Source organism: Mytilus trossulus, chromosome 7, assembly GCF_036588685.1.
Source record: "Mytilus trossulus isolate FHL-02 chromosome 7, PNRI_Mtr1.1.1.hap1, whole genome shotgun sequence".
NCBI lineage: Eukaryota > Metazoa > Mollusca > Bivalvia > Mytilida > Mytilidae > Mytilus > Mytilus trossulus.
The window spans coordinates 75,897,756-75,921,519 of NC_086379.1; the positions used below are offsets into that span (position 1 = coordinate 75,897,756).

The 23,764-nt window shown below is 32.3% G+C and overlaps 1 protein-coding gene across 1 annotated transcript; it reads left to right on the forward strand.

Moving 5' to 3' along the window:
• The first annotated feature begins 19,375 nt into the window (after window positions 1-19,375).
• LOC134726677 (putative nuclease HARBI1) lies at window positions 19,376-20,039 on the forward strand. The gene is made up of 2 exons (XM_063591090.1): window positions 19,376-19,655; window positions 19,882-20,039. The coding sequence occupies exons 1-2, from the start codon at window positions 19,376-19,378 to the stop codon at window positions 20,037-20,039; spliced, it is 438 nt and encodes a 145-aa protein (XP_063447160.1).
• Window positions 20,040-23,764: the final 3,725 nt, after the last annotated feature.

A 23,764-nucleotide genomic window follows, 5' to 3' on the forward strand; every position in this document is an offset into this window, starting at 1 on the left:
AAAAATACATCTATATATTTACTCTCAGGTTTTTGAAAACCGGAGGTGCATGCAAATTTATATCGTATAATTGGGAAATCGGGTTTTTTCTATATAAGAATGTTGTAATGAACAAACTTTTTGGTTACAGTGCTTCTCAAATTCGTGTTTGTTTTTTGCCTTATCTTTGACAGTGCCAATTTAAATGCACCAGTTGCAAATGTCTATGAGAAATGTTTATTCAGTGATGTTCAAGGCAAGACATCATACAAACGTCGAAGATCTAATTAATCTTTAAGGACAAAGAAGTAAAACCAAACAAGTAAACAAATTTTTCTAAGGCTTCATTGATATCATATGACTTTTAATAGATTATAGACAAACATGAATTTGTACACCTAAAAGAGATACTGACAAATTATATAATTTTGACTGATTGCACATAAAAAAATCAAATATAATTCAAATAAAATGAAATTGATTTAAATCATCAGTTATATTCAGAAAAAAAAACCATCTCATATAAATAAACATGTATAGAATTTTCAAAATGGCATAAACAACCTGTAAACAAAATTTAGATTTTTTTAAATACTAAGGCTTTTCTACCTAAGGCATAGATTACCTTAGCTGTATTTGCCAAAACTTTTCGAAAATTTGGTCATCAATGCTCTTCAACTTCGTACTTTATTTGGCATTTTTAACTTTGTTGGATTCGAGCGTCACTGATGAGTCTTTTGTAGACGAAACGCGCGTCTGGCGTATATACTAAATTTAGTCCTGGTATCTATGATGAGTTTATTTTATGATTGACAACTATGCTAACAAAAAAAAGAAGTGTACAGAAGAATAAAAAAAACAATTAAAACTAGTTATTATTTCAACATTAAAAAGGATTATACCTAGGAATATGCATTTTTTTTTATAAAATTTAATGTTAATATATTCTGCACAGGAGACATGTTGTGCATAGAAACAGGTATTGACTGGGAAATTGACAATTATCATCACCAACTGAGTTAACAGTTTTTTTGTTTTTTGTTATTGGATTCCAAAAAACAATTTAATTATTTGCAAGCTGTCTTATAAAAATCACAGTTTAAACAGATGTTGAAATGTTCTTCTACTTAGTATGTATTTTACTTAGCCTTATTCACTTTTTTATCGGGTGTCACTTCTGAATATTTTTTGGACGAATCGAGCGTCTGCCTTACAATAATTTTAGCCTGGTATGCTTAATGTATTTGTCTTTGAATGGAATTTGTAAAACATATGTACTTTTTCTGAGCGTCACTGATGAGAAGACCAAATCGTGTCTGGCGTATTAAATTATAATCCTGGTACCTTTGATAACTATTTACAACACTGGGCCGGTGGACGTTTGGTCCCCGAGGGTATCACCAACCCAGAAGTCTGCACTTCGGTGTTGACATGAATATCAATTATAAACATGGGCTTTTTTTTTATAAATTTCCTGTTACAAAAATTTAGAATTTTTCGAATTTTTCGAAAAAAAACAAGGGTTTTATTATCCCAGGAATATATTAACTTAGCCGTATTTGGCACAATTTTGGGAATTTTGGGTCCTTAATGCTCTTCAACTTTATACTTATTGGCTTTATAACTATTTTGATCTGAGCGTCACTAATGAGTCTTATGTAGACAAAACGCGCGTCTGGCATTTTAAATTATAATCCTGGTACATTGATAACAATTTACACCACTGGGGTGATGTCACTTCTGGTGGACGTTTCGTCCCCGAGAGTATCACCAGCCCAGTAGTCAGCACTTCGGTGTTGACATGAATATCAATTATATGGTCATTTTTATAAATTTCCTGTTACAAAACTTTTGATTTGGTATAGTGATGCTTTTCAAGAAAAATACGGATTTACTCATCCCAGGAATAGGTTACCTTAGCCGTATTTGGCAATTTTTTTTTTTAAATTTTTGGTCCTCAATGCTCTTTTACTTTGTACTTGTTTGGCTTTATAACTATTTTGATCTGAGCGTCACTGATGAGTCTTATGTAGACAAAACGCGCATCTGGCATTTTAAATTATAATCGTGGTACCTTGAAAACTATTTACACCACTTGGGCGATGCCACTGCTGGTGGACGTTTCGTCCACGAGGGTATCACCAGCTCAGTAGTCTGCACTTCGGTGTTGACATGAATATCAATTATATGGTCATTTTGGCTTTATAACTATTTCTGCACGTCACAGATGAGTCTTATGAAGACGAAACGCGCGTTTGGCGTATTGAATTATAATCCTGGTACGTTTGGTAAGTATTATAGCGTCTAGCTTTCAATATCTGCAATGCTTTATGTTATTTCTAGTTAAAAATATGGGTTTAGAAGTTGCATCATCAAAAGTTATGGACACTTTAAACATGCTGGGGATTGTAAAGATCCCATAACTCAAGCAAATACTACTAAATAAAAATTGTTGTAAAGTATAATAAATTACACCTCATGACAAACAATCAAACTCTCTGTCAAATTGTCTCAGAGGAATTGCCCTCATTGGTTGTTATTCTATAATATTTACAAAAAGTGTCATAGTTCCAATAATAAAGTTTTTCTAAGCAAAATGATGCATAGTCAATTGAAAATGACGAAATACAGCGCTTAAACACATTTATGATGTTGACAAATTCTGGAGAATATCGAGAGTAATCCCTAGTAAAATAAACATTGCATATAAACTTATTATTCATAATCTTTGTTGAAAACTTTGAGACTAATATTCAACGAAATGTGAATCTGGTTTAACAAAATTCTGTCAAAATTTGTTTTTCTAACATATATGAACGTTTAAAGCATTCATTAATCCAAAAAAATAATAACAAAATCTTCAATATAATTCAGGGTTACAAACAATGCAGGATCAATGACGAGAAACAATCTACACCTGACGCTAAATTGGTATGTGTTGCCTAGTTGTCATTCAAAATTGATAATTTTGGAAAACCAATGAACTTCAACAAAGGTCTTTGCTAACGTCACAGTTCAGTTTTTGAAATATTATTTACATCATTTGTTTTATTATAGTCTATTGGCTTTATATTAAGTTACAATGTCATTGTATTGGGTTAGTAGACTTGTGATGTAAACAATGTCTCTTATAGTATAACTATATGGTGTCAGCAAATGTGTTTATAGACCATGGTCAAAACGAAAAAACAGTAATAATAAATTATTACACAGAAGAAAAAAATGAGCAACCTTATTCGAACCTCCAAAAAACGAAGATAAAGTCCCTTTACTTATGAATCAATCTGATTACAACAAAGATTATGTGTATAACCTTATATTAAAAGGTTAAGTCAATACTGCTGAAAATCATGACAACAGATTCAACGCTAAAAAAAGCAAACTTAACAGTGAACATATTGAAAACTATAAACTGATACATTCTTAGAAATTCCACACAATTCACGGAATAAGAAAGCATAATATCATTGAAACATATGATACAGAAAAGAATTCAAATGTGAAATCAAAGTAAAGAAAAACAAACGAATTGAAATACAGAAATAAAAGCAGCAAATGGAGAGAGGCAAGTAGGAACATGAATTTCAAACTTCAAAACTGTGAAAAACAGTTAAGTCCGACAAAAAGAAAATTGAAAATATTACAGATTCAAAACAAAATAGACATGAAAACATATATATTCAAATTGATGACAAAACGTAAAAGTAAAACCGAACTAGAGACTAAAAGAGATAAAGAGAAAGTACGATATTTGAAAACAAAAACCATCAAAATAAAGCAGCAAATTCAAACTAAACTGCACAATTTGAAAACAGCCATAGAACCCATGAAGAAAAACATGACTTGAAATTGGAACTAGAAAAAATGAACACACTGCCGAAATAGATTTGACAAAATATAGTAAATTTGGACGATATACATATACAGCAGAGACAGATTTATGTATAATGGAATTATTGAACTGCCATGTTTCCTTTGATAGAGTTGATACTGTTATATAAAGTGTTCTTTCTCTGTGCAACTTGAAAGCTAAAGATGAAACATTACCAAAGAAAGGTTATGTTTCATCTGTTAATGTCCGTAAATTTGCCATTAGTCAGGCTCACATTGCAGAGACTTGTATAGAAGAAAACAGAACACATTTTTAACCCCGCCACATTATTTATGTATGTGCCTGTCCCAAGTCAGGAGCCTGTGAATTCTGTGGTTGTCGTTTGTTTATGTGTTACATATTTGATTTTCGTTCATTTTTTTACATAAATGAGGCCGTTAGTTTTCTCGTTTGAATTGTTTTACATTGTCTTATCGGGGCCTTTTATGGCTGACTTTGCGGTATGGGCTTTGCTCATTATTGAAGGCTGTACGGTGACCTATAGTTGTGAATGTCTCTGTCGTTTTGGTCTTATGTTGATAGTTGTCTCATTAGCAATCATACCACATCTTCTTTATTTATATTGTTCACTGACGAGACAAGAAAAATGGACAGTCATATGGCGTTGTCATAACATCCAATGAAAACCAAGAACCATGCTTAATGGGACTGGAGCACATGTCAAGTAAAGCATCAAAATCAGAGTGAGAAACACTGAAAGAAACCACAGGAAGAGAACAAGAGAATAACTGGATGCCATTTTTGTACAAGGGCTCTAGAAGTCTAGGCAAGAAAAAGAAATCAAACTTCGACAGAAGTCATAAAGACAGAAAAGAAAGATGCTGACTAGTCAAATAAAATTTTGAACAGCTAGTCCTTGAACGATCAGCTGACAAAAAACTTTCCAAATAAGCAGATTTGAAGGCAAACCAGTAACTGTAGATAAGCTGATGTCGAACTTAGAGATCTTAATAAAATTGGAAAATATATCAGGTAAGTCGATATTTATACAACTCATAAAACAAATACATTGAATTTTTGTATATGTTTGTTGCCTTGGTGAGACAGCAAACGAACAACACAGTCTAATCAAAGTAGGAAATATATATCTTCAAATTGACCTGAACATTCACTGATTTAATTGTGTTGAGTTAAGCTAGTTTTATTAGTGTAATATTACAGCATGTTTAATTGCATGCACGCCTCCCGCATTTTTGCGCCTGTCCCAAGTCAGGATCCTCTGGCCTTTGTTAGTCTTGTATTACTTTAATTTTAGTTTCTTGTGTACAATTTGGAAGTTATCATGGCGTTCATTATCACTGAACTAGTATATGTTTGTTTAGGGGCCAGCTGAAGGACGCCTCCGGGTGCGGCAATTTCTCGCTACATTGAAGACCTGTTGGTGACCGTCAGCTGTTGTTTTTTCTATGGTCGGGTTGTTGTCTCTTTGACACATTCCCCATTTCCATTTTCAATTTTATGGTAACTATATCACACTTATGTTTTATTTCTTGCATATTTTTAAACAATAGCATTCTTTAAATGGTGCATGACATTAAACATAATGTGCATTTTTTTAGGAATTTCTATGGTATGAAATAACGTTTTTTTCTGAACCTCAATTTTTGTTGAAATGGGACACTTTGGTAATGCTTCTGACCATCTGTGTGTTCTCTACACTACATTAACATATAACACAACTGTATGATATGGATTCACTATGTGTATATTAAATTAGTAAGGTATTTTAAAAGTGCAATATGACAATTATATAGTCCAGTGCCATGAGATCAAAACAAGCCAATTCCTCCAGGCTAGAAAACGCGCCAAAAGGGGAGACAATGTCCAAAAAAAAAATACCACAAACCAATGACCAGAAATAATATTCTTTTTTTTTTCAATAGGTATTAAGTATGATTCAAATTAGAGTACACAAAAAAATCTCTTCTGTTAGAATGGAGAAAGCTGCGAATTAGATATAGTAAAAGACAACTTCATCAAGTGACATATACACATGGAAAAAAGTATTACAACACCTTGATTTTTTAAAACTTGAAAAATCAGCCTTTTATTTTGGATGGAATATGATAAAATATTTGTAAAATAATATTGAAACATAGATTATGATTACATTGGCATTTTAACGAACAAAAAATATCTAAAAAAAAATGCTTTATCTAACTACAATCTTTAAAACAAAATGAAGTGTTTTTTGTACAAAAAACTGCATTTTACAACTTTTACTGTAGTCGAACTTTACAATGTCAGACATTTCAAAATTAATCTTTTAAAGATGATTGTTCACATCATGGTTAATCGTTATACGCCAAAGAATTAGTACTTTGTGCGCAGTCTCCATTCAAACGGTCAACCGCCACTTAACGTCTTATGATTCCGCATAAATCGACTTATTTGTTGCTTAGGAAGGGCATTGTTTATTTTATCACGTGTTTAGACTTGGGTGTCCTTTCGCGTTTATTTCCAATTTTGGCGAGCTCTGCACTACATTGGATACGGATAAATGTGTGTCTTTTCGTAAGCAAAGGTCCCCAAAATGATTATCGCACAATAACCAGTAGAGATGAGTCAATCTCGAACAATTATTGTTAACATGCTCCTGTACGCCCACCACTCTTTTTTTTAGGATTGTATTGTATGCAATCGGTTTCTTTCTGACTAAGCTTCATCATGCTTAATTTTCCCTAGCAGATGGCATAGGAGGTTTTTTGCTCTCGGATAGTCTTTTATATCGTTTATTGCCTGATTTTTATTCTCAAAACGACTAATAGTGGAAAAGTGATGACCGACAATACGTGCGGTTGTCAAAGCGATATTTCTGCTTCTCTCATGCTGATTATCTCTCATCTTGCTGCGGTTTAGAGTTGTGGAGGACCCATTACAAGGTGTCAATCACATAACTTTATAACCTTGGTTATGTAAATAAAGGCAACAGTAGTATACCGCTGTTCAAAACTTATAAATCCATGGACAAAAAACAAAATCGGGGTAACAAACTAAAACCGAGGGAAACGTATTAAATATAAGAGGACACAACACCGAAACGCAACAGTAAAGTGTTGAAAACAATGAGGATAAAAACACCTTTTTTGCTGTTTACGGGTACAGTAGCTGCATGTGCAGATAAGAACTTATCGAGTCGATAATTATTGATCAAACTCAGATGATATTTAAATAATGTTTAACTAGATCTTTTTTTACAAATTATATCAGAAAAAAATAAAGAGTGTTTTTTTAATTTCAATTTCAATTTGGTGTTGCAAAACTTTTTTCCATGTGTATACATACATTCAGATAAGTATAAGTTCTAAATTAATTTTTTTTCAATGTACATACTGCATTCAAATCTGCCATACAGATTAATTTCAATATTAAAATTGACAAATCTAAAACCCCTCGTTCTCTCTGACAGTTAAAGTTACCAAAGATTTTGGTATAATTGACTGATTTGCAGATCTTGTTTTGCAACTGTTCTATAATATTAATGATTTATGTATTTCTCTGTGTTCTTACATTAATTTTTACTGTATTTATGTCACGTAATGTTGTCATTTTAACGGTAATTTTAACATTTTCATATACGCGGGAGGTTTTTGTAGCCATAAAACCCACCGTTTGTTCTTAGAATATCCTGTACCAAGTCAGGAATATGGCAGTTGTTATCAAATAGTTAGCTTTAATGTATTTTGTTTTGGCGTTTGTGTTTGTTGCTCTTCGGTGTTTCTGTTCTTCCTTAGTTTTTCTCTTATAGTTGATTTGTTTCCCTCTATTTCATTTTCATAACTAGATATAGAATCTGTTTTCTCATTGTCGATTAATGACGTTTGAACACAGGTATACTACTGTTTTTATTAGATTAGCACTACAATAGTTTTAGAATATAAGGTAAAAAGAAACTATTATTAAACTTCTTTTAATTTAAACCAATTACTAGAATGAAGAGTGAAACAATTATTTACGCAATATCATTTGATATTTATATCTTATTTGCCTACTGTGGATCCAATTACTATTTGTTGGATACGAATTTTCGAGATTTTCTTTGGAACAGGTGAACCACGAAATTAAATGTTCAACGAATAACAAATTTTCTATAGGCTTGTATGCAGACTATTAAATATCAACGATCATGCAAGTTTTCTTTAATCCACGAAAATTGGTGCTCACGAAAATAAATGAATCCACAGTATCATGTTTGCCATCTTAAATTTCAATTTAGCTATTATAGTTCTGTTAAGTGTTTTCGATCATCTTGAATTATTTTTTAATCTTGCCCTGCTGATAATACGTGGTATATCGGTTTCTGTCTATTTCTAATTGTTCATGATAATTGACAACATTAAAACAAAATATTGTTCAATTTGTAATTAAAGGATGTACTTTGGTGAGGTTTTGGAACTTATGTTAAATGTTCGGACTTCTTGGTGTTTTTCGATACGAAACAAGGTAAAATATTTTGCCCATTAACACCCATTTATTTTTTCATATAAGACTCTAAAGCTCATAAAAGGTTATTTTACAAAATTTTAAGCAGATTCTTGAATTTTTTCTTTTGATTTGAGACCTTAATTATACCAATGCATAGATAAGGTAAAAGTCTGAGCCAGCCTTTTCCTGTCATATTTAATAAATCAAATATCTCGAAAAGGAGCTCCATGACCTATCAATATTTTTAGTTTATTTTGATCCTTAACTAATACTCTTTCAGCTTAAAGTATCAATTTTGAATGCTTGATTTATTAATTTTTACCTTAAATCACCTAAGTACATTCTTACTGACAACTAGTCCTAATAGACATTTGCGGAAACTAGGTCTACACCTAGGATTACACCTTAGACTTACGATTACAGTTAACAAAAACAAAGGGTCATATCAAAATGAAAAAATAAATAAAAATAAAGATACATAGTAAAATGATTTTCTTTATTATGTAAATAAGTCTTTACGGCGGCAAACGAAGGCAGCGCATATGGTCACAACAGATGTTAATCTCTGTCTTGGATGTTTTCACAAAGTCCCCATAACTTTATGATTTTTTAATTCTCCGATTGCGTGTTCAACCTTAACTCTATAGTGAGTTATCAGCCTATTTAATTTTCTACATTTTCTCTGCATATTCCGGGGTTTTCTAACACTTTGCTCTCTAAAGAATCATTGACACAGTAAAGGAAAACATCCATACTCTGACAACCGATGCACAAGATCTCTACCAAAGTTGCACCAAAAACAAATCAGAACTAGATTATCAGTAAAGTTGGGCAAACTATTGGCCCTTCCGGCAGATAAGATCAAGAATATCATGGTCAAGTATGTATTTATGCTAACTTGTTACAATCTTTTGTTATAGATATATGCATAGCGTCCGACAAATTCTAAATTAAAAAAAAAACAGAAACAAACATAATTAAACTACCTGTTTTGCTATATAAATTGAAATTCATATAATGAAGATGGGTTTTTTCTACGCCCCCCTTTTTTCCCCACCAAAACAAATCTTTGTGTAACATTTAAAAAAAAATATTTCGCGACTAAACTGCGCTTGCTGATATTTTTATTATTGTATCGTCTTGAACATGCATGAAATATTTGTCACTGGAAATTTAGCACTCAATCAACGTTTCAACTGTTGTATGTTTGTACTTTCTATCCTCTTAGAAAATATGTTTTTATTTTTTTTGGTTAAAATTGTAGGGAAGAGGTTGCTAAAGTAAAAGTATTGGAGAACAGGTTGACAAAAGATCATCTAAGTGTCCCTGGCCCATCAACTGCAAATGACGAAAGGGATAAGATACTTGATTTGATTTATTGAAAGAGAAAACGTAAACAAACTGTTTTCTCGATTGAGATAAAGTTAGATTGTAAAAATTTACCGAAAGGGAAATGAAAAACCACGCACAAAATATTATATATACATGTACATGTAGCTCTTAAACAACAACTTGTTGATTCTCATTCTCCTTAAATAAAAATCTCAGTTGTCAGATCATTTTATGAAATGATGTTTGTTCATTTTTCCATATAAAGATATATGAAGATGTAGTATCAGCGTCAATGAGACAACTCCCTATCCAAATAACAATTTATAAAAGTAAACCATTATAGGTCATTGTTCGGCCTTCAACATATGCATGCTTTAGAGTGGCATACCTAAACTATAATAGTTTAACACAACGACCAATATTACAGGGGCAGACCCAACCATTATAAAAAGGGATGGGTTTCTAACCCAGGACAACAAGGAGGGTGTGTTCCAACTACATGTCCCCATTCAAATACATTAATCGACAAAAAAAGGGGTGTTCGAACCCCCGGCACGGACCCTCCCCCCTCCCCCCTCTGGATCCGCGCCTGTATTAAATATGTTAATTATGGTTACATGTTTTGCTTGAAAACTCAATTCATTATAAAAGAGATAGCATTTGTTTGGAACGACAGTTTGTTTTTACACTTTGAGACGACCAAAGTTTAAATGTTACCTGTAAGTTTAATCGTAATCCTAATCGTAGGTGTATGCGAGTTTTCGCAAATGTCTATTAGCAGTAATTTGACAATTTGGTATTTGAAGAAATGAAGATCTTAACATTTTTACACTGTCATATTATCGTTATCTACAGCTGATTTTTATGCGACTGTCATCTAAGTGAGAGATTTAGCATCAGGATAGGCATAAACCAAGTCCATGAAATCATAGATATGACAACTGTTTCCCGTTCAATTGATGTGTTTGAGCATTTGAAATGCCTTGCTAAGGGGGTTTGTTATTTTATTTTTTCCAGAAAATTGACAAAATCGTTCCTTTTGTCCCCTTATTTTATTATGGGGTCTTTAACTGGATGCCAAAACATAGCTATAGCCGAGGTTTTGTAACAGTTAATAAACAACAACTGGCGATGACAACATTAGTAAATGTCAAAACATATAAAAAAAAGAAGATGTGGTATGATTGCCAATGAGACAACTATCCACAAAGGACCAAAATGACACAGACATTAACAACTATAGGTAACCGTAAGGCCTTCAACAATGAGCAAAGCCCATAACACATAGTCAGTTATAAAAGGCCCCGATAAGACAATGTAAATCAATTCAAACGAGAAAACAAATGGACTTATTTATGTAAAAAAATTAACGAAAAACAAATATGTAACACATAAACAAACGACAACCACTGTATTACAGGCCCCTGACTTGGAACAGGCACATACATAAGTAATGTGGCGGGGTTAAACATGTTAGTGGGATCCCAACCCTCCCCTAACCTGTGACAGTGGTATAAAAGTACAACATAAGCATGTTTGTCAAGCAGGTAATCTTAAAGCAGGATTTTTATTTTTCCTGAAGTGTGATTCAAAACACCATAATGTTAAAAAAATAAAAAAAAATAAAAAGAAAATATATTTTGCAGTTGACAAATTGTAACTATTATTACAGACAATAACAACACCTTCAATAGAACGTGAGGCTTAAAAATGCACAGCCCATGATGAACAAGCAAATTAACACCTGAATTAAACAGTAAAAAAAAATATATAGGTTTGTTTTCATTTATTTGTATTTGTTTTTAAAACCAATCATCAAATGTCATTGCTGACATCATTTTCCAGTTTTACACATGATGAAGTTGTCATTTACATCATAAGTTTCATTATAGTCTATTATAATAAGTTTCAACATCATTGTATTGGGTAAATAAAGTTTCTTATGATATAGAAGTAGGGTGTCAGCAATCATGTTTGTTTAAGTTGTTTGTTTTTTTCTAAATATGTTTTCTGAAAGTGTCCAAAACAAATAATAAATGAGGAAAAGAAAAACAACAATATAAAAAACACTCCACACATAGAATTAAAAAAAAAAATTAGCAACCTAAACCGAACCTCCTAAAATAAGGATGAGTCGATAAATTTAGAATAAATAACTCTTGTTGAATTGTTCCAAATTACAATTGAAGTCTAAATTTCAACCTAAAAGTACAAGACTTCAAATAAACAAATAAATGTTTCGCATTCATCAGGACAAATCAACAATAAACACTAAGTATTTTGCATGATGGATTTATTGGGGGAGATTTAACTACCCCTAGAAAAGTACAGCATGATCAATAGGCAGAAATATTACTTTGACATGACGCCCATCTACGGACCCTCCGAGTTGTTGCAAGCTTTAACTTGAAGAAAGCACACACTCCCTACTTTAATGTCTCAAATCCGACTGAATATGGCAACCTTACACCCGCACATCAAAACTGACTACCGTAAAGGATGAAACTGCAGGAGGACGATACTTCATTACCCTTGTCAACCCTAATGGTAAAAATTAGTAAATTTGAACGTGATTGTATGTGAGTTTCTTTCAAAATCTAAACTGCAATTTCACCTCCTAAAATGATCGTAGAATCATTTTTTTTTTCCTCTGAGTTCAGTATTTTTGTGATTTTACTTTTTAGTATGATAACATAATTTTGCTACATTGAACATATATGTGTGTATTGTACATATGCGTTTTGGAAAAAAAAATGTTATACGCTAATTGAAAAGAAAAATGATTTTGGTAAAGCCGTCTTACACATTTTCACCTTTTTACTTTATGTACTCTAAGATGCAAAAGAATTTTCATCCCATGGAAGGTGCAAGTCCGTATTCCAAGGAACTATATAAAAGGTTTTCCCGTAAGTCATAGATATCAAAATATCATATGTTTATTGCAAAATTTATTTATCTTTTATCTTATACTAATACTCTTATATATGTATTCATTGTTAATATGAATTACCAGGTTCAGTTTAAATCAATCGCCAATAAACAAAAACATTGCCTACTAATACTGCCATGCATTTATCGTTGTTATTAAAAAAAATACCAAACATAAAACCCTAACACAGAATCATTTGCTGAAATAAATTTACAATATATTAAAAAAAAACATGTGCATGGTATGAGTGCCAATGAGACAACTCTCCATCCAATAAAAAATGAAAAATTAACAGTTTCAAGTGTAAGTCCGGCCTTCAACACAGAGCATTGACTCACACCAAACACACATTGTACAAGTGATTTATATTAGAAAAGCAAGGTTAACATTTTATTTATTAATACACATGGTTTAAAAATGCTTTATAATTTGTTTTTTAAACTGGAGTAAAAAATATATTAAAATTAGTGGACTGATGGAGTATTTAAAAAAAAAACGTCACTAGAGATTTATCCTCTTGAAATGTTTTCTGATAATTATCAGGATATCTTTACTCCTACTATTTGGAAATATTTAGAATTCAAAACAAATCCAGCCATGAACAAAGGAACTGCAGTGTTTACATCTGGTTTCTGGAGAGTAGGAAGATGCCAAACTGTAGAATGATTTTTCTCAAGGAAAGATTTTCTTTATTAAAGACACAATTAAAAATTCTACATTTGAACTAAATAGATATCAGACCAAACAATGGATATATGTTCTATTGTGAATCACCAATATTTCAATTAAAAATATAAAGCACGTTTTATTTTTAGCAATTTAGAATGGTTCTTTGATGTTCAAGGTAAAACATAGATAAAGTAGTATGAATATCATTGATCGAACACAAAATGAAGTATGTTAATGTTACAAACAAATACTCATTCTTAACTGTCTTTTTAGTGAAATAAATATGTGTAGTTTCATTCTTAAAGACGGCAGACAATAATCAAACACGAATGTGAAAATTTGAAGCGCACACATAATAACTTAATTTAACAAAAATCTTGTGAGGCTGTACTTTCAACAATATTATAAATCATTTAGTCGGGTGTTTAAACGTATACTATACTTGGGCCCTTGTACACACATGGTGAACACATACCAACTTAACATTGAGGGGGGATAGAACCTTTATTGGGACTCCAGGATCGGCTGTATTTAAGCTCGGGATTTCGTGATTGACACTTTCGGGATCCGGGAATTCTTTTTTCCAATTCGTGACCTCGGGATTTCGTTTTTTTAAGCCCGGGATTTCGGGATTTCATGTTTTAAGCCCGGGATTTCGGAATCAGGACCCCTCCTATCCCTCCTCTAATATTGAATTATGGAAAATTACTAAATAAAACAAAAAACTCATAAGGCCGCACTTAGCAGAAGGCCATAAATTTGCGCATGGAGAAACAAACTGGGAAAAGAGAAGGACACAGATTTTAGGCTTTTTTAAGGAAGCTGGCTTGTCATGTTTTTGGATTTTTTTGCAGATTTTCGGAAACCTCTGGTTTACCCATTTGAATGCCTGGGACAAATTGCCCGGTGACCCCCATTTTTCTTTTTATGAATTTTTTACATTTATAATGATAAGCATTCTCTAAAAGTCTTATAAAATTTTAATTACTTTTTAGCAGTTTTTGAGAACTTCAACTTGTCAATGATAAAGCTATGAACAGTCAAGAGAGAATATTTTCTCACCAAAATTTCAATGGCATATATCTCGAAAACAAGCACTGCGACCTTTATATTTGTTTTACTCTTTGGATCCCTGTATCAATAACCTATTTATGTAAACTAGTGTTTTGAAAAGTTTTAAATTACTCTGAAATCGAGAATCGAACTCCCTTAACGAACATAGATTTGCAAATGACGTCATGATTAAAACTCTGACACATTTTAGAGCCCGAAACATTTCTTACGGACATAGAAAAGCACTTCACGTCACGATTGGGCACAGATATAGGAAACACACACACATTTGAAGCCGTACACAGATCCAAGGTTAACATATATACTTTATAAGAAGATGGAACAAAACCAGGGATACATATTCAAAAGAACTAAAGCCTTATCTTTATTTTAATATATGGTTGAAAATTCGAATCTTTATTACGATTGTTGCAACAGGTTCCCTTGAACTTTTATTAATTAAGGCAACAGTAGTAAACGTCTGTTCAATGGGCAAACAAACTAAAAACGATGAAACACGTGAGATATAGGAGGAAAACGACGGAACAAAGCAAACTCAAACTTATATAGAAATGGTCAGACGATATAACTGCAACATTCTTGACTTGGTAAGGACATTTAAATTAAAAAAATGGTGGGTTGACCTGGTTGAATGCCAAACCTCCTGCGTATTCATGAAATAGCAAGCAATATCATGTAAACACATATGAAAACAAGCAATATAAAACACAACCTCTGTAGACGAACCATAAGGTACTCGACTATACTAAAAAAAATAAGATATATGTGAAATGTCCCTAAACACAGAATGCAAACCAAAAACGAAATGAACAGACATCAGGTCAGCACAAAATGAAACACCGGACCACAACGTCTTTAAAATTTCATAAAAATATCCGAAAGTGGGATATATAAATACCAAAACACTTCATCCCAACTAGCGAACTTAATAAATAACAAAATAACTAACCAGACTAAATACACGAATGTTGGATATATAAATACTGTGGCAAGTCGTTTAGCAATGCAACACTCGGAAAAAACAGAAGTATTCCAGAATAGGTCACGTTCGGTACTAAGTAGATGCTTAACTACAGTGGTAAAAACGTCGTAGAGATTAACCAATTCGTGATGGTGTATATGAATTCCGTATAGTGTGAACATTAACGAGCATAACGTATCAGTTGAGATATGACAACACCATACGACGGAGGAGAGGGTATGTCACTGCTAAGAAATATAATATTATTGATTAATAAATGATATGTGAAAGCTTTTAACATCGTATTTGGTAAAAGTATCAACTGTTTTGGTTTCGATTTGGACATCTAACTGGGATAGCATTGCAATCCTTTAAGGGGCCTTATTCTATTTTCTGTTCATCCAAAACAGCCAAACAAACTAAACTTCAAGCCAAATGTTGATAAATCGGAATTCCTTAGTAATTTCGTACCGTAAAAATCAACTGACGATTTTGGCAATTGACCTATTTGTAGATCTTGTCTTACTGACAATTTCTGCTATTAAACATATTATAGTTAAAAGATACAAGGCAAAACGCAAAAAATTGTTAATATTTTAGTGTATGGCTACTTATTAGAATAAACAGTGAACCAACAATTTCAGCAATAATAACTTATTTGTGTATCTTGTCTTGCATATCATGTTTGCTCTTAACAGTTTCTTTTTGGCCACTAGGTATTTAAAATTGAGAATGAAAATGGAGAATGCCTCAAAGAGACAAAAACGTCAAAACAGAAGAATAAAGGCAACAGTAGTATACTGCTGTTCAAAACTCATAAATCAATGGACGAAAAACAAAATCAGGGTTACAAACAAAAACCGAGGGAAACGCATTAAATATAAAAGAACAACGACACAATACTGAAATGTAACACACACAGAAATGGACCAAGCATCAGACAAAATCCCACGCGAATAACAAACATAACATCAAAACCAAATACATGAATTTGGGATAGACAAGTACCGTGACACGTCTTATCGCAATGTAAATTTACACTCAAAAATAAGAGAAAACAAACGACGCTACGTTAAAATGTAACACACACAGATACGAACAATAGTATAACAATGGCCATCTTCCTGACTTGGTACAGGACAATTTTAAAGGAAAACATGGTGGGTTGAACCTGGTTTTTTGGCATGCCAAACATCGCACTTTAATGGCAATGTTAAATATAACATTGAAATGACAACATAATATTACAGGACTGCAATGCAAATAAATAGGCGACCATATTAGACAAAGAAACACATGATTAATAGATAATAAAAAGCATCAGGTTTAAAATTCAATACGCCAAAAACGCGCCTCGTCCACACAAGTCTCATCAGTGACGTCAAGAAGACAAACTCGTCATATATACCAGGATTGAAATTTTATTTTTGCGCCAGACGGGCGTTTCGTCTACAAAAAACTCATCAACAGAAGGCCACCAATAAGTCTTTAACATAGAAAGAAAATCCCACTCCCGGAGTCAGACTTTAAATGGAACCTAAACAATAATTTGTTCTTGTTCAGTGGAAATAAATGTAACACTAAACGCCGATACATATAAACAAACTAAATATTAAAAAAACACATGCAAGACTAACAAAGGCATTTAGGCATGATTATCAAGCTGATAACTTAAGAACAATGATTTTCATTTTTCATAAAGTGTATAATGCAATAGACAATAATGTTAAAAAATAAGAATGAAAAGAAACAAAATGACAACTATTGACTGTTATTGCAGACAATAACAAAACCTGAATGTGAGGCTATAAACAATGCACAGCTAATTTTAAACAAAACAATTAACACTTGAATTTAACAGTAAAAGATATATAGGTTTTGTTTTCTTTATATATTTTTGTTTTATAAACTTATGAGTGTTATCAAAGTTCTTTGCTGACATCATATTCCAGTTGTTGAATTCTCATTGACGTCATAAGTTTCATTATAGTCTATTTATATTATAATAAGTTGCAATATCATTGTATGGGGTAAGTATATTTGTGATGTAAAAAACGTTTCTAACATTATAAAAGTAGGGTGTCAGTAAACGTGATTATTTAAGTTGGTTAGTTTTCTCTGAATATGTTTTTGTTAACGTGGTTAAAAAGAGGAAAAGAAAAACAACACTAAAAAAAGATTTACAAAGAAAACAAAAAATAAAGCAACCTAAACCAAACTGACGGACGAGTTCGGTAATCATTGATGTGTTTTGTAAAGTAACAAATAAAAGACTTTAATCAAACAAACAAATAAATGTTTCGCATTCATCAGGACACATCCACATCTAATACCTAGTATTCTGAATGACAGATTTTTGGGGAGGGCGATTTTGACAGCAACTGGAAAATAAGGGCATGTTCGATTGGCGGAAATGTCACTTTAGAGGAACCATTATACTCCGTAGACAAGGTATCGGATGTAACGTCTCATATCCGACCGGGCGTGGCAGCGAATTTATACACCCTGCACCGCAAAGCTGATGCCCCATACACGCAATGCCAAGGGGTTCACTGCGGAATTGGATGAAACTGCATGATCATTCTTCTTTAGACTTGTCAATCCATATGACAGAATTTGGCAATGTTAAAAACTATTTTAAGTGAATCTCCGTAAAATTCTGTTATAATATAAAGTGTTGTTTCGCCTTCTCTAATATACGTAATAAACTTACTTTCCATAAGTCACATTAATACATTAGAGTTGTAAACATATTTATATATTCATAGTAAAGGGGGAATAACTAAGAAAAGAACTCTTTTTGTTTTTTAAATCTTTTTATTATTATTTTAGAGAAATGAAGGCGTGAGAGCAAATGAAATTTGATTACCATTATAATTTACAGTTCCAAGGGGTATAACTCGATATTTGATGATCGCTTATTATAAAAACTGTCAACGATAATTCTGATGTAAACCTATAATAGATGTTTCATTAAATTCTGTAAAGAATCGTACAAATAAGAACACTTACAAAGCAATATTCCATATAATTAATGTTTCAAAGCGGCATAAATATTTTAAAAATAAGGAATTTGCCTTGATTTTTTTAATTCGTCGAAAAACATATAGACAACAGCAGTATTTCCTCTTCTACAACAAATCATTGCAAAAGTATATAGAAATACTGAAAGTTTCTCATGATACTGTTATATGGGTAAAGGTGGACAAAGATTTATTTTTTGATAAAAGCAATGATGTTTATATATGTTTTGTATATGTACCCCATGAAAATAACACTTTTTTGTGACAAATATAATGTTGATATTTATGACTGTCTTACTGGAAACATCGCAAGTTACAGTAGTTAAGGCCCTGTTGCTGCTATTGGTGATTGGAACAGTCGAATAGGTATTAAATAAAGGCAACAGTAGTATACCGCTGTTCAAACTCATAAATCCATGGACAAAAAACAAAATCGGGGTAATAAACTAAAACCGATGGAAACGCATTAAATATAAAAGGAGAACAACGACACAACACTAAAATGTATACATACAGAAACGGACCAAGCATCAGACAAAATCCAACGAGAATAACAAATATAACATCAAAACCAAATACATGACTTTGGGATAGACAAGTACCGTGACACGTCTGATCGCAATGTGAATTTACACTATAAATTAAGAGAAAACAAACGACGCAACGTATACATGTAACACACACAGAAACTAACAATAATATAACAATGGCCATATTCCTAACTTGGTACAGGACATTTTTTAAAAGGGAAAAAAAAACGATGAACTTAATATCACGGTGAAAAATACCATTGATAATTTGATCAGCTATGATAGTGATGACGAAGAACAGGTTCGATTTTCTGAGGATAAGACAGTAAACAATTTCGGAAGAAAAGTTTAAACTCTTACGTCTTATCCAATCTACTGGGCCCGGTTGTTCAAAAGTGTCGTTAAGCTAACGATGTCGTTAAAGTGTCGTTAGCCAGTCGTTAAATTTAACATAATCGTTAAGTGTTGTTCAAAAATTTTAACGCTTAACGCAGTCGTTAAATCTGTGTTAAACTTAATCACTTGACATACCTCGATTAAACCCCTAACGCAGCGTTAAAGATGGCAGCCTTAGATTTAGCCTTGTTTCATGTACCAATTCAAAGAAAAGAAAGAACTTTTAGAAGCAAAGAAGAACTTACCCTAGACTACACTGATACAGAACTTAGAGCACGCTACAGATTTGGGAGGGAAGGCATTTTATTCTTATCTGATCTAGTAAGGGACAGCTTGACACGTCAGACAAACCGGAATCATGCCCTCAGTGTAGAACAACAGATAATGGTGACGTTGAGATTTCTTGCCAGTGGAAGTTTCCTCCAGGTCATAGGTGACACATTAGGTAAGACTATATACTTTTAAATGGTTCAGCTGTTTACACATGTTTTCTAATGATATAATATTTCAATTTGAGAACTTTATGCAGGATCTAAAGTGGCAATTCATAGTGTACATGTACATGCATTTATTGTTGTATTTGTTTCTTCCATACTCTGCACTACGACCATATTTGTTTACAATGTAATTGGGCAGTCATTACCCTAAAGTTGTGCATCTCTACTTTATAGGTTTGGACAAAAGCACAGTTTCAAGAGTGGTTGATTCTGTTTTAGATGCCCTTTGTGAAAAGAGGAACGAGTTCATTCAGTGGCCTACTAATCTTAACCAAACCAAAGCTGAATTTTACGAGTTTGCTGGGTTTCCAAACATGACTCTGGTTATGTAATGGTCGAGCAATTAGTGACAAAATAGGAAAATTGACGATTGTCAATTGAACTATTAGATGGTAGTTATTGAATTTAAAATATGAAAATTTTCTTATTTTTGCATATTTTGCACAAACTATAATAGAGAAGACCCGTAGGCAGTAAATTGTAAGCGATAGAAAGTTATCATTAATAAAAGAAAATCCCGGGAATAAGATTTATAAATTAGAAAACATAACTGATTGCAATAAAAGTAAAATAAAAAGTAATATGGCATATGTTTATCGGTTGAGGGTTTCAGGCTTTTGGAAGCCTCTTGTTATACGCCGACATGAACGTAACATAGTCAAAACTGCTGGTAAAAAAAGAAGACTAATGTACCAGAAAATGAACTCTAAAATATCATGTACATTAGTCTTGCACAAACAGGTTGAAAAACTTCATCGGAACCGATAGTTAATTGAGAAAAAAAACAACAAAGTATGGATGCAGCATGAGGAACCTGGAATTTCACTTTATTGAAAGTATATTTGAGGAGGCGAAATTGCACTTAAGATTTTGAGTGAAATGCACAAAAATGGTTTTTAATTTGTTCAATTTTAGGGTTATACTTGAAGGTTGGCATTACATCATCAATATCATCTGTAACATTCCAAATAGAGATATAAAGTTTTTAAGTTACCGAACTCATCCTTATTTTAAGAGGTTAGGTTGAGGTTGCTTATTTGTTTTTATTTTCTGTAAATGTTTTTATATTGTCTTGTCCTCGTTTATCGGTTTTCTTTTCCCATGTTCAGAAAATTAAAAAAAATGCATGTTTAGAGAAAACAAACACGTTTCCTGACACCCTTCTTCTCTATTATAAGAAACGTTGTTTATATCACAAGTATACTTACCCCATACAATTATATTGCAACTTATTATAAGATAAATAATGTATAATGAAACTTATGATGTCAGTGAGATTTCAACAACTGGAATGTGATGTCAGCAAAGACCTTTGATGAAGCTTATTGTTTTTTTTATTTGTTTATAAAACAAACACATATAAATGAAAACAAAAACTGTTACAATTCAGGTGTTAATTTATTTGTTAATCAAAAACTTTGTATTGTTTGTAACTTAATTATACTAAAACGTTTTGTTATTTTCTGTATTTACAGTTAAAACTTGTCATTTTGTTACAATTGATGTAAAATTTTTAACATTATATTCATTTTATCATCATTCTAAATGAAAAATGGAAAGCCTTGTCTTAAAACTATCAGCTTGACAAGCATGCTTGTATGCTTTTTAAGTCTTGCATGTTTTTTTTAATTTTAGTTTCATTTATATATTTCGGAGTTAAGTGTGACATCCATTTTCACTGAACTAGTACACATTAGTCGTAAGGGGGAAGCTAAAACTTATTGGTGGCCTTCTGCTGTTTCTACTCTTTGGTTAGGTTTTGTCTCTTTGACGCATTCCCCATTCCCATTCATAAGTTAATGATACCTATCAGCCAAAGAGAAACTTTTTATGCTAGACAAGATGTACAAATACGCTTTTATTGCTGAAATTGTTGGTTTACTTTTCAGTAAAATTAGAAACCTCTAATTAAAAACTTAACAATATTTTGCGTTTTGCCTTGTATCTTTTTAACTACAATAGATTTAAGAGCAGAAACAGTCAGAAAGACAAGATCTACAAATAGGTAAATATTTCCAAAATCGCAAGTTGACATTTACGGTAAGAAAGGACGGCGAGATTTATGATTTGTCAACTTAAGGTTTGAAGCTTAGTATGTATGGATGTTTTGAATGCAGTTATCATAATTAAAATTAAAGTTTCTAAAAAGGAGGAGACTCATTCAGTTGTCCAAATTGAGGAATAGTTGATATTTTTAGTACACATCATTGTTTTAGTGGCGATAATGTTTTATCCCTATTTTATGAATTTTTCCTTTGATCTTGCTCACTGATATTTTCCTTTCTCAGAGGAGACGAATGATATGACAACGGAGTCGAGTGATAAAAATTAAGGGAACACGTGCCGTTGTCAAGGAAATTAACAACGTCTTCATAGGTAAAACAGCGATAAATAGATCATCATTGGTCATCTCAACTCGACTGCCATTCTCACGTTCGCCGTACCGGCTCAATCGAGAAATCAATATCGCTGAGATAACCAACGAAAATCTAATATTATAAAATTACAGATTTATCGATCCTCAGCTTTACTAAATACGTTTAGGAGTAGGTTCAGTTAAATGCATTTTTTATTTTCTTCAATGTAAAACATATATGTTGAAATAACGTTATAGTATTAAAACGTTCATATATCATTTATTAATAATTAGTTACCCATTTCTCAGCAGTAATATACCCTCTGTCCCTGCGTTTAATGTTTACATATCTCAATTGATACGGTATGCTCGTGAATGTTTACACTATACTGACTTCATATATTTATATAAGATTGTTATATTATTATTTACGAATAAATTGCTAAAAAATTATGCGGAGGACAGATTAACAATGAAACTCCTTAAATTTTACGGACAAAATCACGAATTCGTTGAGGTCTATTAAGTGTCTGTGTCTAAACTTACTAACGACATTTTTACCATGTCTTAGATTGTGGTTTAACATCTACGCCGTCTGGTCTACTAAATACCGAAAACAATATAATCTCGAAAATGACTATATTTCCGAGTGTGAATTGCTATACGACGTAGCTCGGTATTTACAAATCCAACAATCGTGTATTTAGTTATGCTTTTTCTTTTGTAAGTCCGGTTAGATATTTTATGAGGTCTCATGTTCAATGTTGGGGATGACGTGGATTGGTATTTATATATCCCGCTTTCGGGCATTTTGTTACTTTCTGATGAGTGTTTGTCTGGTGGGTCAATTTGTGTGCTGACTTTTTGTCTATTTATTTCGTTTGGTTTGCATTCTGTATTTTATTTACATTACTCATATGTCCTATATGTGTTTACATGATCTTGCCTTATTTTACATGAATAAGTGGGAAGTTTGTCTAGCTATAAAACCAGGTTCAACCCACCATTTTTGTTCTTGTAATTCCTATACCAAGTCAGGAATATTGCAGTTGTTATCGTCAGACCGTATCTATGTATTTTGGCGTTTGCTTCTGTTAACTGCTTCTGTTGTACTATTGTTTTTCTTCTTATACTAGTAGTTGGTATGTTTCCATGGGTTTTAGTTTGTTACCCGGATTTGGTTGATGCATTGCATTGTGGCTATCGAACAGCTGTTTACTACTGTTGCCACAATTCATTTAAGTACACACGTATCCCCATCCTATGCAACAATCAAAATATATATTCATGCAGCAATTTTGGACCTATAACATGACCTTGTTTACAAAACTGGAAATTCGCACCATGCAACAATTTTTGGAAATTTCACACGTAGATACTGTAGATTACCATTTTCAACCATTATTGAGAAAAAAGCTAATGGTTTGGAATGTTTGTACCTAGTTGTGCACCATCTTTTACAGTATATGTATTTATATTAACCACAAACAGTATCTAACAATCAGTTCAGCACAGGTCTTCTGTGTTTTCTGATATTTTTGCTAACAAATAATTGCTATGAATGATTTTCTTTTCATTTTTCTAGGAAACTACAGATAAAGCATCCTGCTATTTATTTCAAGGCTTCATTTCATCATGTTTTATCATATATTGTATTCAGATTTATCAATCGTTATCTAACAGTTGAACAAATGCTTAAAG

Bases quoted from the DNA above. Each gene is read 5' to 3' on its own strand.
- LOC134726677 (XM_063591090.1), top strand. From the start codon at position 19,376: ATGGCAGCCTTAGATTTAGCCTTGTTTCATGTACCAATTCAAAGAAAA. The intron at 19,656-19,881 runs GTAAGACTATAT...TCTACTTTATAG, and splicing joins GGTCATAGGTGACACATTAG to GTTTGGACAAAAGCACAGTT.